This window comes from Aspergillus fischeri, genomic scaffold (genome assembly GCF_000149645.3).
Source record: "Aspergillus fischeri NRRL 181 1099437636247 genomic scaffold, whole genome shotgun sequence".
In the NCBI taxonomy this organism is placed as follows: Eukaryota; Fungi; Ascomycota; class Eurotiomycetes; order Eurotiales; family Aspergillaceae; genus Aspergillus; species Aspergillus fischeri.
Genome location: NW_001509772.1, coordinates 12,369 through 28,874, shown reverse-complemented (window position 1 = coordinate 28,874; position 16,506 = coordinate 12,369). Strand labels below are relative to the sequence as shown.

At 47.8% G+C, this 16,506-nt stretch overlaps 6 protein-coding genes across 6 annotated transcripts; 1 reads left to right on the top strand and 5 right to left on the bottom strand.

Moving 5' to 3' along the window:
• Window positions 1-2,585: 2,585 nt before the first annotated feature.
• On the bottom strand, window positions 2,586-3,479 carry NFIA_032320 (O-methyltransferase; the record flags this gene model as incomplete). The annotated part of the gene is made up of 2 exons (XM_001265564.1): window positions 2,586-3,359; window positions 3,414-3,479. The coding sequence occupies 2 exons, from the start codon at window positions 3,477-3,479 to the stop codon at window positions 2,586-2,588; spliced, it is 840 nt and encodes a 279-aa protein (XP_001265565.1).
• A 528-nt stretch (window positions 3,480-4,007) lies between these two features.
• NFIA_032310 (putative FAD monooxygenase) lies at window positions 4,008-6,218 on the top strand (the record flags this gene model as incomplete). Its single annotated transcript, XM_001265563.1, has 5 exons — window positions 4,008-4,060; window positions 4,138-4,324; window positions 4,387-4,864; window positions 4,924-5,144; window positions 5,211-6,218. The coding sequence occupies 5 exons, from the start codon at window positions 4,008-4,010 to the stop codon at window positions 6,216-6,218; spliced, it is 1,947 nt and encodes a 648-aa protein (XP_001265564.1).
• A 110-nt stretch (window positions 6,219-6,328) lies between these two features.
• On the bottom strand, window positions 6,329-7,717 carry NFIA_032300 (putative solid-state culture specific protein; the record flags this gene model as incomplete). The annotated part of the gene is made up of 1 exon (XM_001265562.1): window positions 6,329-7,717. One exon carries the CDS (start codon window positions 7,715-7,717, stop codon window positions 6,329-6,331), a length of 1,389 nt encoding a protein of 462 aa, XP_001265563.1.
• A 375-nt stretch (window positions 7,718-8,092) lies between these two features.
• On the bottom strand, window positions 8,093-9,599 carry NFIA_032290 (TauD/TfdA dioxygenase family protein; the record flags this gene model as incomplete). The annotated part of the gene is made up of 8 exons (XM_001265561.1): window positions 8,093-8,201; window positions 8,260-8,286; window positions 8,340-8,418; window positions 8,481-8,572; window positions 8,637-8,666; window positions 8,728-8,991; window positions 9,047-9,323; window positions 9,377-9,599. 8 exons carry the CDS (start codon window positions 9,597-9,599, stop codon window positions 8,093-8,095), a joined length of 1,101 nt encoding a protein of 366 aa, XP_001265562.1.
• Window positions 9,600-10,658: 1,059 nt separating this feature from the next.
• NFIA_032280 (uncharacterized protein) lies at window positions 10,659-11,783 on the bottom strand (the record flags this gene model as incomplete). Its single annotated transcript, XM_001265560.1, has 1 exon — window positions 10,659-11,783. One exon carries the CDS (start codon window positions 11,781-11,783, stop codon window positions 10,659-10,661), a length of 1,125 nt encoding a protein of 374 aa, XP_001265561.1.
• Window positions 11,784-14,802: 3,019 nt separating this feature from the next.
• NFIA_032270 (uncharacterized protein) lies at window positions 14,803-16,342 on the bottom strand (the record flags this gene model as incomplete). Its single annotated transcript, XM_001265559.1, has 2 exons — window positions 14,803-15,921; window positions 15,986-16,342. The coding sequence occupies 2 exons, from the start codon at window positions 16,340-16,342 to the stop codon at window positions 14,803-14,805; spliced, it is 1,476 nt and encodes a 491-aa protein (XP_001265560.1).
• Between the last annotated feature and the right edge of the window lie 164 nt (window positions 16,343-16,506).

The window sequence follows — 16,506 nt, the reverse complement described above, 5'->3', positions numbered from 1 at the left end:
CCAGGAGACATCTGTGGGCGATTATTGGCTGTATAGGTAGAGGAGAGGCGCAAAACCTTGGAGGCACTGGTGCAGTACCTGTATGAACAGAAGATGATTGAGTGGATGGAGTTGGTGGATGAGTTGCTCATCCCCGTCTGAAGAACAACTTCCAAAGTGGTCAACGAACAGCTTCTAGAGCTATGGTAATCCCAAGGTGAATGTGGGAAATTTATCAGTTTCTATGCTCTAGCCTTGATAAACAGGGTAAGTTCCCATTCCTCAACCATGCTAATATCTTTTTTCGATGCTGGCCAAGTGAAAAACTACTTAGACACACTCTGGCCCTATAGCAGGCGATTGATTCATTGCACGGACCCTGGGATGACAATGAATCTTCTTCATATGTCTCTTACCATCTTTCTTACTCTAGCTTCAATGCACTTCATTATCTCTAGTGATCAGACTATAGATTAATTCAATGATGTTGGGCGCCATCCTTGCCATCTTTCTTATCTCCTTCCCTGGAACTGTGTTAGTTCTCGCGGACGGAGTTTAGCAATCTTAAAAATCACAGTTACTAGCAGCGCCTGGCCTTTTAGGGCAAAGTCCTAGACCAGCCACTCTGGCTAACAGAGTTTCTGGATAAGTTCTGCCGGCTGAAATACGGTTGTGATACCTTGTGTCTACTATAGGACAACTAATACCTACAGGGCAATCTTTTTTGTTTTCACGGCCTTGAGTATCTCTGATGATCTGTTTAGTTAAACACGACGCAGAATGGAATGCTCCTGGGGATACTGTTAACTCTTAGATGCATGAGGCGAGTGCTTCACAGGATGGGTCTTGGATTAGCTGATCAATTAATATGTGAGGCAACATAATGAACATTTTAAGCTGGAAGCTCGTCTCTATCTGGCTTTCGCCAGTCTCATCTTGCCCATTGGGTTGATCATCAGCAGTATGTGTGTGTCCAGGCACACTCCATGGATTAGTCCTGCAGTTGGCATGGTAGTGGCCTCTATCAGGGTGCAGGCAGGCACGACCCTGACCTACTCCTACCGCTCTGATTGCTACAAGCCCCAGGCGGCTAAGGTTTCGATCCTCATCAACCTATTCTGTCAAATATTTGCACTCGCTATTAGCTTTTGCGCCTTGCCATTCGGACTGGGGCACGTTTGTTGCTATCAACTTTGTGGCCTGGTTACCATTGTTGTTGCTGGTCTGGAAGGGCGAGGAGATTCGTAACAGACAAAGAAAGCCAAAGGTGCCTGAGGATTTGTAATCATCAAGAATGTAAATGCTGAGAAATATGTTATTTAATGCTGCTGTAGGTCTTTTGTTTTTATCTTGGTAATACATTTCGATGATTATACTCATTCCATTACACACTTTCTGGACATTGCAAACCACTTCGTAGTACTCATCTCTTTACTTGGTATGATGTAAGGCGCTATAGAAAGCATATTAAACCCGTTAGTGCTTGCCCACTGTGTTTTTGAGATATAATCCATTGGCATGTTTGAATTAACGGGTGGGTTCCTTCCGTTCCCAGCCGCAACGGTCCGTTCCATGTTGTCCTACCAACTGGCCCTGGAAACTCAAAATATCATCGCGTCATAAAGGTGAATGTTAGTATATGCTACTGTAACATAGTCACTGGAAGAGTGGCATAGTGATGTTGAATACAGAACTGAAAGCAGTGATTATCTAATAAACATGACATTCGCATAAGGTAGAAATTCCATGCGCAAAAAGTAGAGTAATAGGCATGTGAAGAACAGTGGTACTGAGCTATCTGCATTAGCAGCTAAAGGCCTAGCATGGGAGACAACCTTTGCTTATATGTTCTTATTATTGGTGCAGCCTCAAGGGATGTATACTAGTTACATCGCTGGAAAGATAGATATTAGAGATCTTAGACAGCTTTGGGCTTGCTGACAACATTTGGGCTAAAGTGAGCCATATGGATGAGATTATGTTATGGGTAATTAAATGTAATTAAATCTACGGACTCTTATTTTTAAGTTCTACTATTATTATATGTATAGAGTACGAGGGCTGGTAGATAGGAAATGAATATCATTAAGACATAGACTCCCAGATAGCAATACGAGTGGATGTGTATTCTAAGATTGGATATGGACTCTGCTAAACAGGGATATAGACTACAGAGTAGATGTGTACTTCAGAGCTCAGGGAGACTTACAGTCACCTGTATTAGTATAGGACCCATATACTCCAACGCACGACACTGTTACTAGGACTCCTCTTCCATATATATCGGCTGGGCCATGTAGAGCGTTTTGAAGAATATAACGTCTCGCATATTTGGACAGAGACATCTGACATAGACAAAGCAAGTCGCCATCCAAGAACGGGTAGATGAACAAATCGAGGTGTTGGATGATATCAACTACAGCCCGCACATTTGAACAAGGTGGCTGTCACCTTTGCAGAGCTAGCTGGTACCAATGCTGCTACTAAAGTGTACGATAACCAAATGCCAAACTATAATACCCTTTATAAAAGTCTTGTCCTAGGCGCTCAATTCTTTTCTACCAAGCCCACACACCGCGATATCTCGACGGCATCCTTACATTCCATCAGCCTGCTTTTCGAAATCGCAATAAACGGGGGTAATGAAAACTCACCATGTGCCCTGTCGGCTCCAACCCTTCAAGCAGCATAGTCTGGTATACCAAGTACGGATTTCCCAACGAGATCCCTCCGTCAGACAGACATCCCACAAACGGCATATAGGCCTCCGTCTTCGTCGCGGTATCAGCCCTCACATAATCCGAATACATCGGATTGCCTGGTCTCTTCATATCGTCCGCAATGACAATTGACCCAGGCGCAACGATTCCCAACTCCTCGGCTAATTTCAGATCGTTCAAATACGAGATCTTCGAGTGATCTAAGAAGAGAATATCCCACTTCTTCGAGCTGGGTCCCTGGTTCGAGGTGCCCGCCGCAAGGCGGTGCAGAGACGTCCGACACGGACCCTCCTGAATCTCAACGACGTCACCGAGACCGGCAACCTCAACCAAGGCGCGCGAGACAGATGCGAACTTCGGGTTCATTTCAAGACTGACGTAGCGAGGGGTCGGGACGCCCGTGTTGCGCATTGCGTTGCCGAACATGATGGCCGAGTAGCCGATGTAGCCGCCGATTTCGAGAATGGAGCTGGGCCGCTCGGTGGCAATAATGTCGGTGATTATGCCGCCTTTGTATGGGCCCACGTTCATCAGAAAGTCCTTGGTGCGCGCGAACTCGTCGACGGCGGCGAGTACAGCCTCCGGCGAGTTGCGGATGGCGGATAGTTGGGGATGAGTGGTTATGAAGTGGAGGAGCTGGTCTTCCCGGCCGTCATTGCACTAGTCGGAACATTTAATTGACTGTATATTTGAGCTTGGTAGGGAGTCCCTTACGAAGACATTTTCTTCAGGCTTGTAGAACCCCTGCGATATGGGTGTGTTTGCGGTTAGGGCAGCCATTATGAATGGATATGTGTGTGGTTAATGGAAGGACACTAAGAACACAGTATTTGATTCCCAGAAACAAATTGCTGACGTCTGAAAGAATAGTTTGCAGATGATGAGATTCGTAACCCTAATAAATAATTAACAACAACTAGCTTTGCAGTGGGAGGACAAGTATGGAGATACTTCTGCACCCGGATCCTGAATCATGACACCATCAACTTAGGGCTTCGAATGTAACGCCGTCCCACCCAACCCATTTTATCCACGACTACCTAGGTTTCCCTAGACCATTTCGTCGCCAACCGGTATGTCTCAACAGTGCTTCTGAACGCGGAAGTTTGACAGTCTCGATTGAGCGACAAAAACGAAAATTTGTCTGATCATGACGCAGACCAGACTAGCCGGATCATAGGGTCCCATATTCCGGACCGCAACTTTTGCACTAATATGTACTCACTCAATTGCATTCCGGTTGCTCGCCAAAACCATGTGCCTACGTTTTCTGATTCTCTAAATCTCCCTAATATCAATCACGCCGCCATGGGCGATACAGTCCGGACCGACGTCCTGATCGTCGGGGCTGGTCCGTCCGGGTATGTTGCTCTATCAAATCCCTTCTTCTTTTCCGAAGCTAAATATATAACGGCATGGACTAATTGCCGGTGAAAAGGTTGATGGCCGCCGCCTGGATGGCCCAGATGGGAGTAAAGACCATAATTATTGATCAGAAGTCGCATCAGACGCGATGCGGTCGAGCGGACGGACTGGAGAGTCGAACGCTAGAAATCCTGGATAGTTTCGGCCTGGCGGACAAAGTCTGGGCTCAAGCAAACCACACCGTGGAGATTGCATTATGGGTACGGCCCTCCCAAGTTGTCTTCGATAGCAATTCCACTGACTCAACCTCTGTCGTGTCCAGGGCGCCACAGCCGATGGTAAGCTGCAAAGGCAGAGTGTCACCGCGAATTCTAAGCCTGGATGGTCCCGGTTCCATGAGTCCACGCTCAGCCAAGGTCAAATAGAAGAATATCTCATGGAATATGTGCGGGCTGGAAAGCACGTTGAAGTGAAGCGGGAAACAATCCCCACCTCGTTCGAGATCGATTACATGATGATCGACGACCACGATGCGTTTCCAATCCGTGTCAATCTGGAGAATGTGTCATCCGACCCAAAGTCTCCGTTTGATGGCGTGGTTACTCCCAGCAGCGAGCTCAGCGAGGCTCAATCGGATGACTCCGGATACGCAGGAATGGGGACAACGGTTGAAGCCAAGTATATTCTCGGCTGCGATGGAGCTCATAGCTGGCTCAGGAAGCAGCTCGGGTTAAGACTTGAGGGCGAAAGCTACAACGATTCTTGGGGTGTTCTGGATATTATCCCCTTGACTGATTTTCGTAAGCTCAGCCGGATGAACTATCGCCGTTGACATTGCTAATCCAAGCTGGTCGTCCAGCCGACATCCGAAAACGTTCCATTATCAAGTCAAAACATGGAACTCTCATGATGATTCCACGGGAGAGAAAGCTGGTGCGCGTCTATGTCGAGCTTCCACCCGAAGCAGCCGACACGTATCGCGCAGATCGCAATGCCGACGTCCTCACGGATCAGGTCGCGACTATCATGCAGCCGTATACCATGAGAACAAGTCACATTGACTGGTCAACCATATATACCGTCAGCTCACCCCTTCCTTTGCTCCTTTGATGCTGTACCTGAAACGCCCAAGTTAACAACAACCAGGTCGGCCAACGCATCTGCCGAAAGATTGGTCTACATAACCGCATATTCCTTGCCGGAGACGCTATCCACACGCATTCCCCGAAGGCAGGACAAGGGATGAACGTCAGCATGCAAGACACGTTTAATCTCGGCTGGAAAATCGCGTCCGTCATCAAGGGTGTATTGCACCCTCGTGTCCTCGAGACATACCAACAAGAACGGTTGCCCGTTGCTGAAAGACTGATTGCATTAGACCAGCGAATCTGCCGAGGAATGTGTAGCCAGCGGAGCGGGCATCCAGAGATGCAACATGGCCGCTTCGACGAGGACCACAAGCGGGCGCTCGAGGAGGAGAACTCCTCAATGTCGGGACTCGCTGTGATCTATCAGCCTAATTCTCTCGTCACATCAACAGTTTGGGATGCGCCCTTGCTAAAAGACGTGGCGTCTTGCAGCAGCAGACCATCTGTGGCCCGGAATCTCCGAGTCGGCGCGCGCATTCCTAGCGTGCTGATCATTAACCAAAGCGACTCGCAAGCACGCCATCTGCAGCAGATCCTCCCCAGTACGGGACAATGGAATCTGATCGTTTTTGGAGGTGACATTGCGGGCGCGGATCAGAAGCGCCGCGTCGAAGACCTCGCAGATACTCTCAATTCCCCGGATTCAGTTTTTGAGAAGTTGAATGACCCGGCCTCGGTGGCGCGGCGCGGGTTTCCGGCTCTCGGTGTGTACCTCATTCACTGTGCGGATAGACTTAGCATTGAGCTGAACGACCTGCCGATCGTCTTCCGTCCTTGGACAAAAGACGGTGTAGACTATAGCAGGGTTTGGGCTGATGGCGAAGCTTACCATCATGCCGGCGGAGGGAAGCTGTACTCGTCTTTTGGTATTGGGGACAAGGGGTGTATGGCGTTACTGCGACCTGATCAGCATCTGGCTTTTCTTTCGGATATTGATGATGTGGAGAGTTTAGAACAGTTTCTGCGGTCGATCATGCCTGAAGCGACGCAGAAGCCAGTGTCTTAATAACACAGCTAGAAATATAGTAATAGAAGCTATATAATAGGGGCCATTTACCTCCGGTTTGGAGCAGCAATCGGATAAGCATCAAAGGAGCAATGTTCTATTCACACAAACTAGTTCTGTAGACCAACAGCCCTAACCCGCTCAAGGTACTCCTGCAAACTATCATAATCTCTAGCTCCAACAGTAATCGCAGCATGGCTTTTTAACCGTGATTCATTATGTACCCAGCCACTAACAATCAGACTGCCTTGTCGAATTTCCTCCGAAAACATTTCCTCGAATTCATCTCGCGTACAAAACAAATGCCCGCTAGTCATCGCAGCCTCGAACAACCCACGCCGAGTGAAATGGCCCATGAGAGGCCCTAGATGAAAAGTGCCAGTAACCCGAACATTCAGATCAATAACCAACTGCTCCCCGCTGCGTTGATCGATGACAATGTCCACGCCCGCCGGGCCATGATACCCTTTGCGATGCAAGAACGTAGCCACTTTGCCCATGAGCGCGCAAAACGTCTTTCGAAACCCTGCCTGCTGCCGGTATGAGATGCGCCCACCGATCCAATGCGAGTGGTCATTGAATAGTTGCTCACAGCACGCAATGAATATGGGATGGCCGGTCTTCGTGACGAACAATGATAGAGCCACCACCGGTCCGTCAACAAAGTCTTGCAAGACCAACGAGCAGGGATGCAGATGCCGGTTCGTTTGATTAAGTTGTCGTAGCATGGCTCCTAAGTGGGTTGTGAGCATGGCTTTTATCCGCGTTCGGTCGGTTTCAGAGGTCACGGCAAAGGTGCCCATCCCTGAAATCGACTGGGGTAATTTGACCATGAAAGGGATCTGATGTTGCTCAATTGGCCCCGTCATCCGGGCAGTCTCTATGGCAAGTAGACTGGGATCCTCGTAGTTGACAAGCATGGTGTCAATGACCCGAGACGGCGGCGTTGGTAATCCAGACACAGCCAGCCCACGTTTTGACAGAATCTCATAGTGAGTTTCCGGACAGGTAAGGTGTGGCAAATGCGACAGGCAGTCGGTGGGCAGTAGAACGGCGATCCTCGCGTCCAAGCCTAACTCTATGCTGTCCGGATTCTCTGCAAAACTCACGATTGGCCGCTGGTCGGGCTGTAGCTGGGCGAACGTTTGATAGATATCAAGATGATGGGCGGGCACAGAATCCGTAGCTTGAGGATCCCCTTCGCTTCCACTGTCTAATCTCCTTTGTGCAATAATGTCCAGAATGACCAGAGGCATCCTGCCGGCTGAGAACGCGTATCGCTGTGGTACCAGGTTTGCGGCCATCGTCAAGGAGGACGTTGCGTCTTCATCCTCTTCTTCCACTTTGTACCCGTAGGTAAACTTGGCCGATTTACCCTCATGGTTGTGCCCAAACTGTAAAGGGTAGTAGATCAGGACGATATTCAGGCCATCTTCCGAATCGGCTGCGTAGAGATCGTGGAGGGTATAATCGAGGGTGATAGGAGATGGGGTACTCATTTTAGTAACTCTTATCGAAGTAGGGTATTTGGAACAATATTGAGCCTAGAGAGAATAGAAGGTGTCGGGATTGGCACTTCTACGGATTTGCATTCCGGCGGCTGGATCCGGATGCCTTTACTTTCCGTTCTTGGCCTCAACTGATGCGACCGTTCCACTGCACTGCCTGCGATCGTCGTAGCCGATTCAAATGGGAGAAACTCGGCGGGCTTATTGGATGAATTGGTACATGCCAAAAACTTTTATTTAACCTGAAGCGACATGCTAGTCCGGAGGCTGGACTTGGCCCCGTGCAAGCTAAACTAGACCACCATATCACTGTTACATCGATGATGGAACAAGAGTTCGCTGAATATTCGGAGCCCATGCTGTTTTCTACACCTCAAGTCCAAGTGCTTCCCTGCGGGAAACGGATTTTGGGTCGTAGAATGGTCTCTCTCCTAGAGAAACGACCCGGTTTCCAACTCGAGCACCATTATAGTCACTGTCACCGTTGTCAGAAGTAACTTCTTACATGGCTCTTCCCACCATATGCTACTTACTATGTTGCAGTATGAAACACACAGCGGCTAGTAGAGGTTAGAAATTTGGCTCATGTGGGGTTCCATGGGTTCGTACATACTTGTCCCATATGGCGACATCGTTTTCGCTCCAGCGGAATCGCACCTGAAGGTCATGGTTTTCAGAAATTAATTTCAGAACTGAATGGAAAGAGCATGGTTAGCTGATTCATTGCTTAATAAATGCCTTGTGAGAATCATACAGTAAGACTTCAGCATCTCACTTTCATAATCTGTCACATTGTCAATCCATCCTGCACGGATCTGAAATCCAGCAGCAAACAGACTCTTCCATCTGCAGATTATCAGCGCATTTCTCGTTCATCGAATTTAAGAAGTTCATATTGTTATGCACTTACCCAGTAACCGGGTTTGTGCGCACAACGGGACTGTATCAACCTTGGTCAGAAAGAAATCTAGAAAAGAACTTAAGCAAGTGGAAATACTGACTGGGAGGCTTTGAATTCCACTCCGCTGTTCTCCGGATTGCCGCGATTCTCTGTGATAAGTTCCATATCCTGGTTTCTGACGGCATCATTGAACGCAGGTTGGTAATGGGTGGCCGTCAAACCCTCGGCGAATTTCTTCCATGCTGGGGAAAGTCGATCGTAGGCTTCATATCCAGACGCCCAGAGCGTATCTCCTCCTACGTCCTCAGGAGGAGTCACGATTTTCAGGATGGCGTAGTCAGATGGCACTGGTTCAAAGGTGATACTGCCACTTCTGTAAATCACGAGGTTGTGCCAGGTCCGTAAGACGATCTACTTACTCCGAATGCCATCCCTCACTAGCCAATCGCTTCGTACCAGGACCACAACGACCCCTATACATCTTCTTATTCTGCTCAGAAGACATAATGGTCACCTCATCGTCGAGTTTCCCGTCCTTGTCCACTGCAAGCCCACGTTTGCCGTTAGAGAGGGGGTGTTTATGAAGATAAGATGCCTCGGGTCTGCCTGTCAGCTGCCCGATCTTGATCGCCAGGTTCTTCTGGTCAGCGATACTCAAGTTCTGGTTGCGCAGGAACACCACGCCACGCTGGGAGACTACTTGTATGTTAGTATCTAGATTTTACTTTCATCACAATAGAAATCCGGACCTATGATGCCCAAATCTCGGATCTTGGCATCGTCGTGTAAGATCTCGCTCAGTTGCAGCGTCGAGAACTCCCGGCCAATGGCGGCAGTCAGATCAAATGATTCGTATTCATCCAGGCTTCCGGAATATTTGAGGGGACCTGGAAGCCTGCTCGCGGAGATAGATTTGCTAGGATATCTATCGTCTTGGGGGATGGGGTATGCGTCTGCAGAAGGGGGTGCCATGTTCGGGTCTGTGAGCGCAGAGGGGTAGATGGAAAGTCACTGAAAGACAAGGCCTGACTTCATTGATGTGTTCATATATTATTATGAAGAAATACCACTATTTTTGCTCTTCAATGCAACGTTGCAAGCATCACTAGCTTTAACATTTTGACGTCAGTTTCTGAAAACGGATGCATGATTAACTACTAGTAGAAGACTTGAAGTGACTGCCACTTCCCATAAGATCTCCAGCTGCACAGACTGGGATGGTCACGCACTTTCCCATTGCCAGCCATTTAAATATCATCTGAATTGAATACTACACAAACCGCCCTTGTATCACTCCCATTGCTTCCCAGACCGTCTCCATACCGCGCATCGGCCCCTACTTCACCTCACTTCTCATGACAGAGGATTACCCGGGGGTTACTGACATGATCACTTCCTGTGTTAGGGAATTACTAATCTTGTAAGAATCGGGATGTGGTTATCCATTATCTTCTTTTCATTATAGCAAAACCTCACTCACGCAATTCAGAATAATGAAGATGCTGTTTATCCTGCTTTGCGTCTGCAGAACTTCCTTAGCGATAGGCCAGTCATGACATCCTAACACTATTAAGTCCATAGCTTTCTTTATGTCTCGGATAGGGGGGTTAGGGTTTTACCTATATCTCATAGCTGGTTGGTTCCTGTACGTAAGATATGTATACATATCTCTCTCTCCCTCTCACTATTCATTTATATCGACCCTATACCGCACCGTGTATGACATCTCAGAAAGTACTTGAATTGCTTGAAGAGAACCATATCGATATAGATCCTCCTCTGGGTGTGACTGATAATATACAGGTTTCCAAGGGAGGATGTCTACCTAATCGATATCTAGGTGTCTGTTAGATTCGGATTTAAGCAATAGATGGACGAATTCTCCTCCCAATTATCAATCGTTGTCGTTCTGGCGATCTGATCCAACACGGCCCCTCCAGCTTTGGTCACAGTCGACTGATGCGACTGCCCGTGGCGTAGAAACGCAGTCGCATGCAAGCAGCTTCTTATGTATTTCTTGAGGATATGTTCCTAATCCGTGTCTGCCTGAGTAACAGAATATAGCCCCACACATCCGCTACCATGGACATTGCAGATTTTTGCCCTTCCTGCGCGCCAAGGGCCCAGACCAAGAAAGCGACCATTAGCTGTATAATATGTACCAACCATATGAAAACCGTTCTCGACTTTATCGTCATTCGCAACAATATCAAAGGTGGGCTGTTGTATGTAAGGCTGCAGTACAAAGCATGTCGTGTCTGTGTGAATACCTGGATCACGCATCCTCGACATGATCACCTTCCATTTCTCTTCACAGACTTCTTCTCCAAGTAAATGACCCATCCCCCGACTTTGACGGGCTGCCTTGAGAATATAATCGTTCTTCGTAACCTCCGCTCGAGTGCTAAGGTCGATCCATTGCTCAAACTCCGGAGATCCTGGTAGTATGGTAGGCACGATGCCATCCTTGAGGAGCATAGCCTGGTCGGGAGTGAGGGCTTTGTGGGTGATTACAAGGTCCTCGAGTTCCTGTAACACAATGCCTAGGAACCGATCGTCATTGACCAGTAGGCTAGTACGAAAATCATGTACCGCTATTGGTGCTAGGTGTTGGAGCAAGTCTTGTGCCAGGAAACAGTACTCATCAGGGAAGAGCAATAGAGCCACCTGCTTGACCTTCTCTAGTCCTTCTCCTTCTTCCCTACTAGCCGGACGTTTGCAATAAAGGGATCTACCTGTCGCAGAAGAAGGATCCGACCTCAACTGCAGGTCCGCTAACCCAACAAACCTTGGCCTTAAGCCAGTCTTCTTCTCGACTAAGTGGACAAACTCTTGTCTGTCCAGTGCGTCCCTTCCCCTTACAATATGGATTGGCAACCTAGCGTCGAAAAGGCCGACCAGACTGCTCACCATCTCATTGAAGTCACCAGCTGGTTTTAGGTTCGATTCGGCTCCCAATAGTTGCCGCATGATGTCGTTTTTGTATGCGCTGTGGATGAGCGCGTTGAGTGGTACACGGCTGTTTATCTCACAGAGTTGGAATCCAACCGCACCGCTGCTGCCACCTGTCAACAAGAAATCTGGCCTCCAAATGCCAAGGCAGTCTCTAAATGCAGGCAGTAGCTCCATACGGCTCTGCTCATCAATCCACTGCATCGCCTGTCATCCAGTGCCCTGACAGGGGCAAGATTTGACATTACTGACCTGTAAAACTGTCTCCACAGGATGCTCCAAAGGCATTCTGGCTGGAAAGTTGGCAGTACTATCTTCCCACCATCTTTCCACGATATTCACCACAGCTCTAACTAGAGCCTCGTGGAAAATTTCCAACCGCAGAACAAAACTTCGGTCGGTTAATATTGGATGAGGCGAAAGGGTCTCCTGGATATAATCGCATCCAGGCTGTGGCGTTGATTGGAATATCTCCTGATAGTCTTTTCTATTGCGATGTCGATCTTCGTCTTTGGCCAGCATCACCGACAACGGCTGTCCTGCATTGTCTGTGGCTAACCAGCAAATTTGCAGATGTTGAGGCGCCTGGTAAATGCTGCCCATTTTTATGGTATGGCGGTAAATGAGTGAAGATGTAACATATGATTGTATTTAACCGACGTGCGTTTTAAGGGTGATAGAAGATATGTGTATAGCCCTAAGGAAACTGTTGTCAAGGATGGGTCAAGTCATACGGCGAAAATCAATGCTTTTATGTCCATTGCCCCTCAGTTGATTTTGATCGAAGCTTGGGGTAAGACCAGTATGGGAGTCTCTTTGCTGTAATTTCCCCACAAAGTCCAAGTCCCTACCAAACAGCCATTTTCAAGCATCTGAATACACTGACTTTTGAAATTGACGTCCCTGGTGGGTGGAGGTTACATTGCGGTAACCATAACTATAGCATTGGGTCCTCAGCTGGATGTTTAAATTTTCCTCAACCAAAGCTGATAACGGAACAGAGGGTGACTGCGTATTAATGAAGTAGCACATCTAGGCCTCTATTGAACATTGTCGTTGATGTCGTAAAAAAAAATCAGGAAATGCATCGCTACTCCGGATTCGGTAAACAGGCTCCAAAAACCCATTCCGCATAAGACAACCCGACAGAACAACTATATACTCACTAAGAGTGCTAAGGTGGAATTTAGAGAATGTTGAATATAATCTATACAATTTAATATACTACTAGGTACTAAGTTTTAAAGGGCAGCTCAGCAGGGGTTTATCCAGGATATAATTAGGTGACCTTAGCAGTTTAGATAGTATGGTAGGAAAAGCTACATTGCCTAAGTAGCATATTGATCCCCTAGTAAAACCTACTAGCATAGCCAATCCTAATAGGTAAACTCGGGTTTTTAAGTTCCCTGGCATTCACTGATGGGTTGAAATGCTTCATAATAGCGAATTGCGGTCGAAACGTTACAGTGGCCGCTCACTTACCATTACGTTAACGTAATTCCCAACCGAGTTGGAGACCCTAGCGAACTGGACACCTTTGTATTCCAAATAAATTGACACACTTCAAGGCCGTGATACCTCAACCTGATGGCCAAGGCTGCGGGATGTAGTGAGTGTACTGCTGTAAATTTCCACATATTTTACAGGGAGGCCCGAGAAAGGCTTGCTTGATTTTTGGCTTGCGCTGTAAGATAGATATTCTATAGGCCCACTACTAGAATTGCATCCAGCGTTATCTGGGTTCAATTGCGATAGTCGGTGAGAAAAAGTAAATTTCATATACTTCAAGGTAGATACTGGGTAAAATCACAGCAGATTAAGCTTGTGGTCGGATAGATTATCTACAGCCAAAAAATATAAAATAAATTATGGCAGTGACCCACCGATTAAAATCACACCTCCTCTTGCAGACTGTAATCAAAATTACATCCAACCTCTTAAAATCTCACACAGTTGTAGTATTAGGACCTCAAATATGTATGTCTGTGTTGTGCACATGATCATTTCGATTACAGAGCCCAGCATTGAATTTCCCCATGAAGACAGACCTCTGAGGAGGGCACCGAAGGCTCCGCCGATGGGGTTGCGGACGTTCCAGAGTCCAAGCCAAAGAGAGGAAATGATCAGGCTGCCGTTGAGTTTGCGAATAAAGTCCTGCCTGTGATGTTTGAACCAGCTTAGGGTAATGGCTGGAGCTGAACGCGTACTGGAATTCAGGCGTCGACGAGACATTGCCCATAATGACGAGTCAACCGTATAGCAGAATCCCGCTTGCAGAGCAAGACAATACGCAACTCCCTTAGAATATTGTTTTACCGAGGCAAACAGCGCCTGCTTCACAGCTTCACCAGAGGAAGGTGGATGCGAAGAGATGCTTCCATCATGCTTAACCGATAACATCTTTTATTCTCGGCGTCAATCATAATACTCTATGGGTCGTCAACTGGAGAGATTCCTATCACTAATAGCTCCGGGACTCTGTCTGAGGATCCTAGAATTCGACAAGAGACAGAATTAACTTACTCCTCTCGCCCAGGGAAGACAAGCATATGCTCTGCGCAACAACACGAGAACAGGACATGCAGGCCGATACCCCAAGAACGATCGATTCGGGGATCGTCTCCCACACCCTACGCTGGTTGGCAGAGACAGTGCATGGCAGGCGGGGATTCTGAGATCAGGGGTATTCCTGGCAAAATGGACCTGTTCGTGATGTGACCATTCATGTGTGAAAACTACATCCGAGGTAAATAGATTCTAGTCATGATTGTGGACGGAGAAGGAAATCCGAAGCAATGACCGTCATTGCCAAGTCACGCACCAGAAATAATTGAACAAAGAACGCCATGTCATGCAATATCCATAGCCATTTTTAAAGCTGAGATGATTGTCCATCAGACAAACTCATGGAATTAGAAAAAAGGGGATGCCATCTGCAGTGGGCAGACTTGCTTGGATCTTTGGTGTTACACAACCTGCATTAGTTTCTATAACAATAATTATCCTGCTGGTGATTTGATTGTCACATAAGCTGACCAGAAAAAAGTTTACTTTATTAATTTAGTTCAGATGTTGCCTGCTACAAAGAGCTTTTGATATGGTTTTGCAAGTCACGCAGCTAAATATGGTTTGGGCTACCTAAACACTGTCCTCGTTGTTTGATAAACTGAGCTGAATAAGGAATGATAGTAACTATCACCTCGCCCCTACAGGAGGAATCTATCTAGTTCATCTTCATCACCATACTACCCATTTTCCAAGCATCGCCCGTGGTCATATTGGTGGTTCGATTAGTCGAGAGCCCAACTCTCCACACCCCTAATGACACAAACTCTCCATGCATGCTGTGGTACGTGCCCACTCGACGAGTTCGCTGGACCCCAATTTCCTCATCTAAGAACATATCCCCTTCAGCCTGTTCCACCAATGGCTGGATTATGTACACCGTGCGATAAGGGGTCAGCGCGGCGTTCTTCATGTCGGCGAGGATCGCCTCCCACTCGAAAGTGCTCAGTTCTTGGCCGAGGACAATTCCTTCTCCCCGACCTGACCGAATGGGTTTCAAAATGAAGTCGTCCTTGGATACATTGCCTCGATAATACGAGTCAGTGAGTTGTTCTAGCTCTTTTGACCCAGGTATGATGGTGGAGACGACTCGCTTCCGGAGCAGGTCAGCCTGCCTTTGGGTCAAGACATGGTGTTTGGAGACTAGATCGTTTAACTCCTGGTGCAGGATCCCTAGGATTCGCTTGTCGTGGATCAAAAGTATGGACCGGATGTCATTGTTGCTGTGGAACGCCAATTGCCGCTGCATCTCGGGACTAAGTGAGGCGAACTCGTCAAGAAAAAGCCGGAGCGCTATCTGGTGAACATCCTCCAAGTTACCATCTTGATCGTCGGCAGGCGAGGCTGACTCTCTCACGCACTGGAGTTTATACCCAGTCGGTGAAGTCTCGTCAGCCACAAGATGTAGATCATCAGGCGTCAGTAGGCGCGGCTTCATATCCCCTAGATCTCTCATCAAGGCCTCGATCAACGGATTGTTCTCTCGATTGTGGACAAATCGAAGAGGCCATCCTGGATGAAAAAGAGCTTTAAGACTGGCCATCATGCGGCCCGGGTCTCCTGCCACATCAAGATCAGGGGGCTTGGTTTCCGAGTTGGCTAAGGCCTTATACACCCGCGCGTTCAAGTCCAAGCCGTTAGACGGGAACCGAGCATTGATTTCGCAGACCTTGAACCCGTCTGCTTCGTTGGCTGGAAGTAAGAAGTCGGGTCGCCAATTGCCTTGATGACCGTCATACGCAGGGAATAATTCATCTTCGGTGATTTCGTGTATCCACTATTCCACAATCGTCATTGACAGTGACACCAACGGATAAACAAAAACAAAGCAAGGATCCTACCTTTAGCAAGTCCTCCTCCTGTCTTTCCAGCGGCATCCGCGATGGTAAGTCCGCCTTTTCATCCACAACCCATCTTTGCACAATATTCGTCAAGGCAGCCGAAAGTGCCACATGAAACTCCTTCAGTGATGCCATGAATGTATTGGGAACCAGAACTGGGTGCGGGCACATGGACTTCAAAAAGTATGGGAGTACGTGCTCTCCTCCTAAATAGCGGACGAAGGCCGAGGAAAAGGCAATCTCGCTGCGCTTCCTATCTTCATAAGATGCGCTGGTTGCTGGAGATGGCATGCCGGCTTTTCTCGATGTCTCCAGACAGATCTGGGGCATGCGGAGGAGTGGATCGTTACTGCCCATGGTGGATGTGGGTTGATGAACGGGCATGCGGATGTGGTGAAATTGGTTTTGGCTTGGAGTGAAACTTATTGATCTTATTCCAAGGATAACCCTAGCTCTTGGACAGTCCATCTGCAGTGGGTGTCTTAGATGAATCAGGGTCACCGTCTGGAGGAAAGGCATGA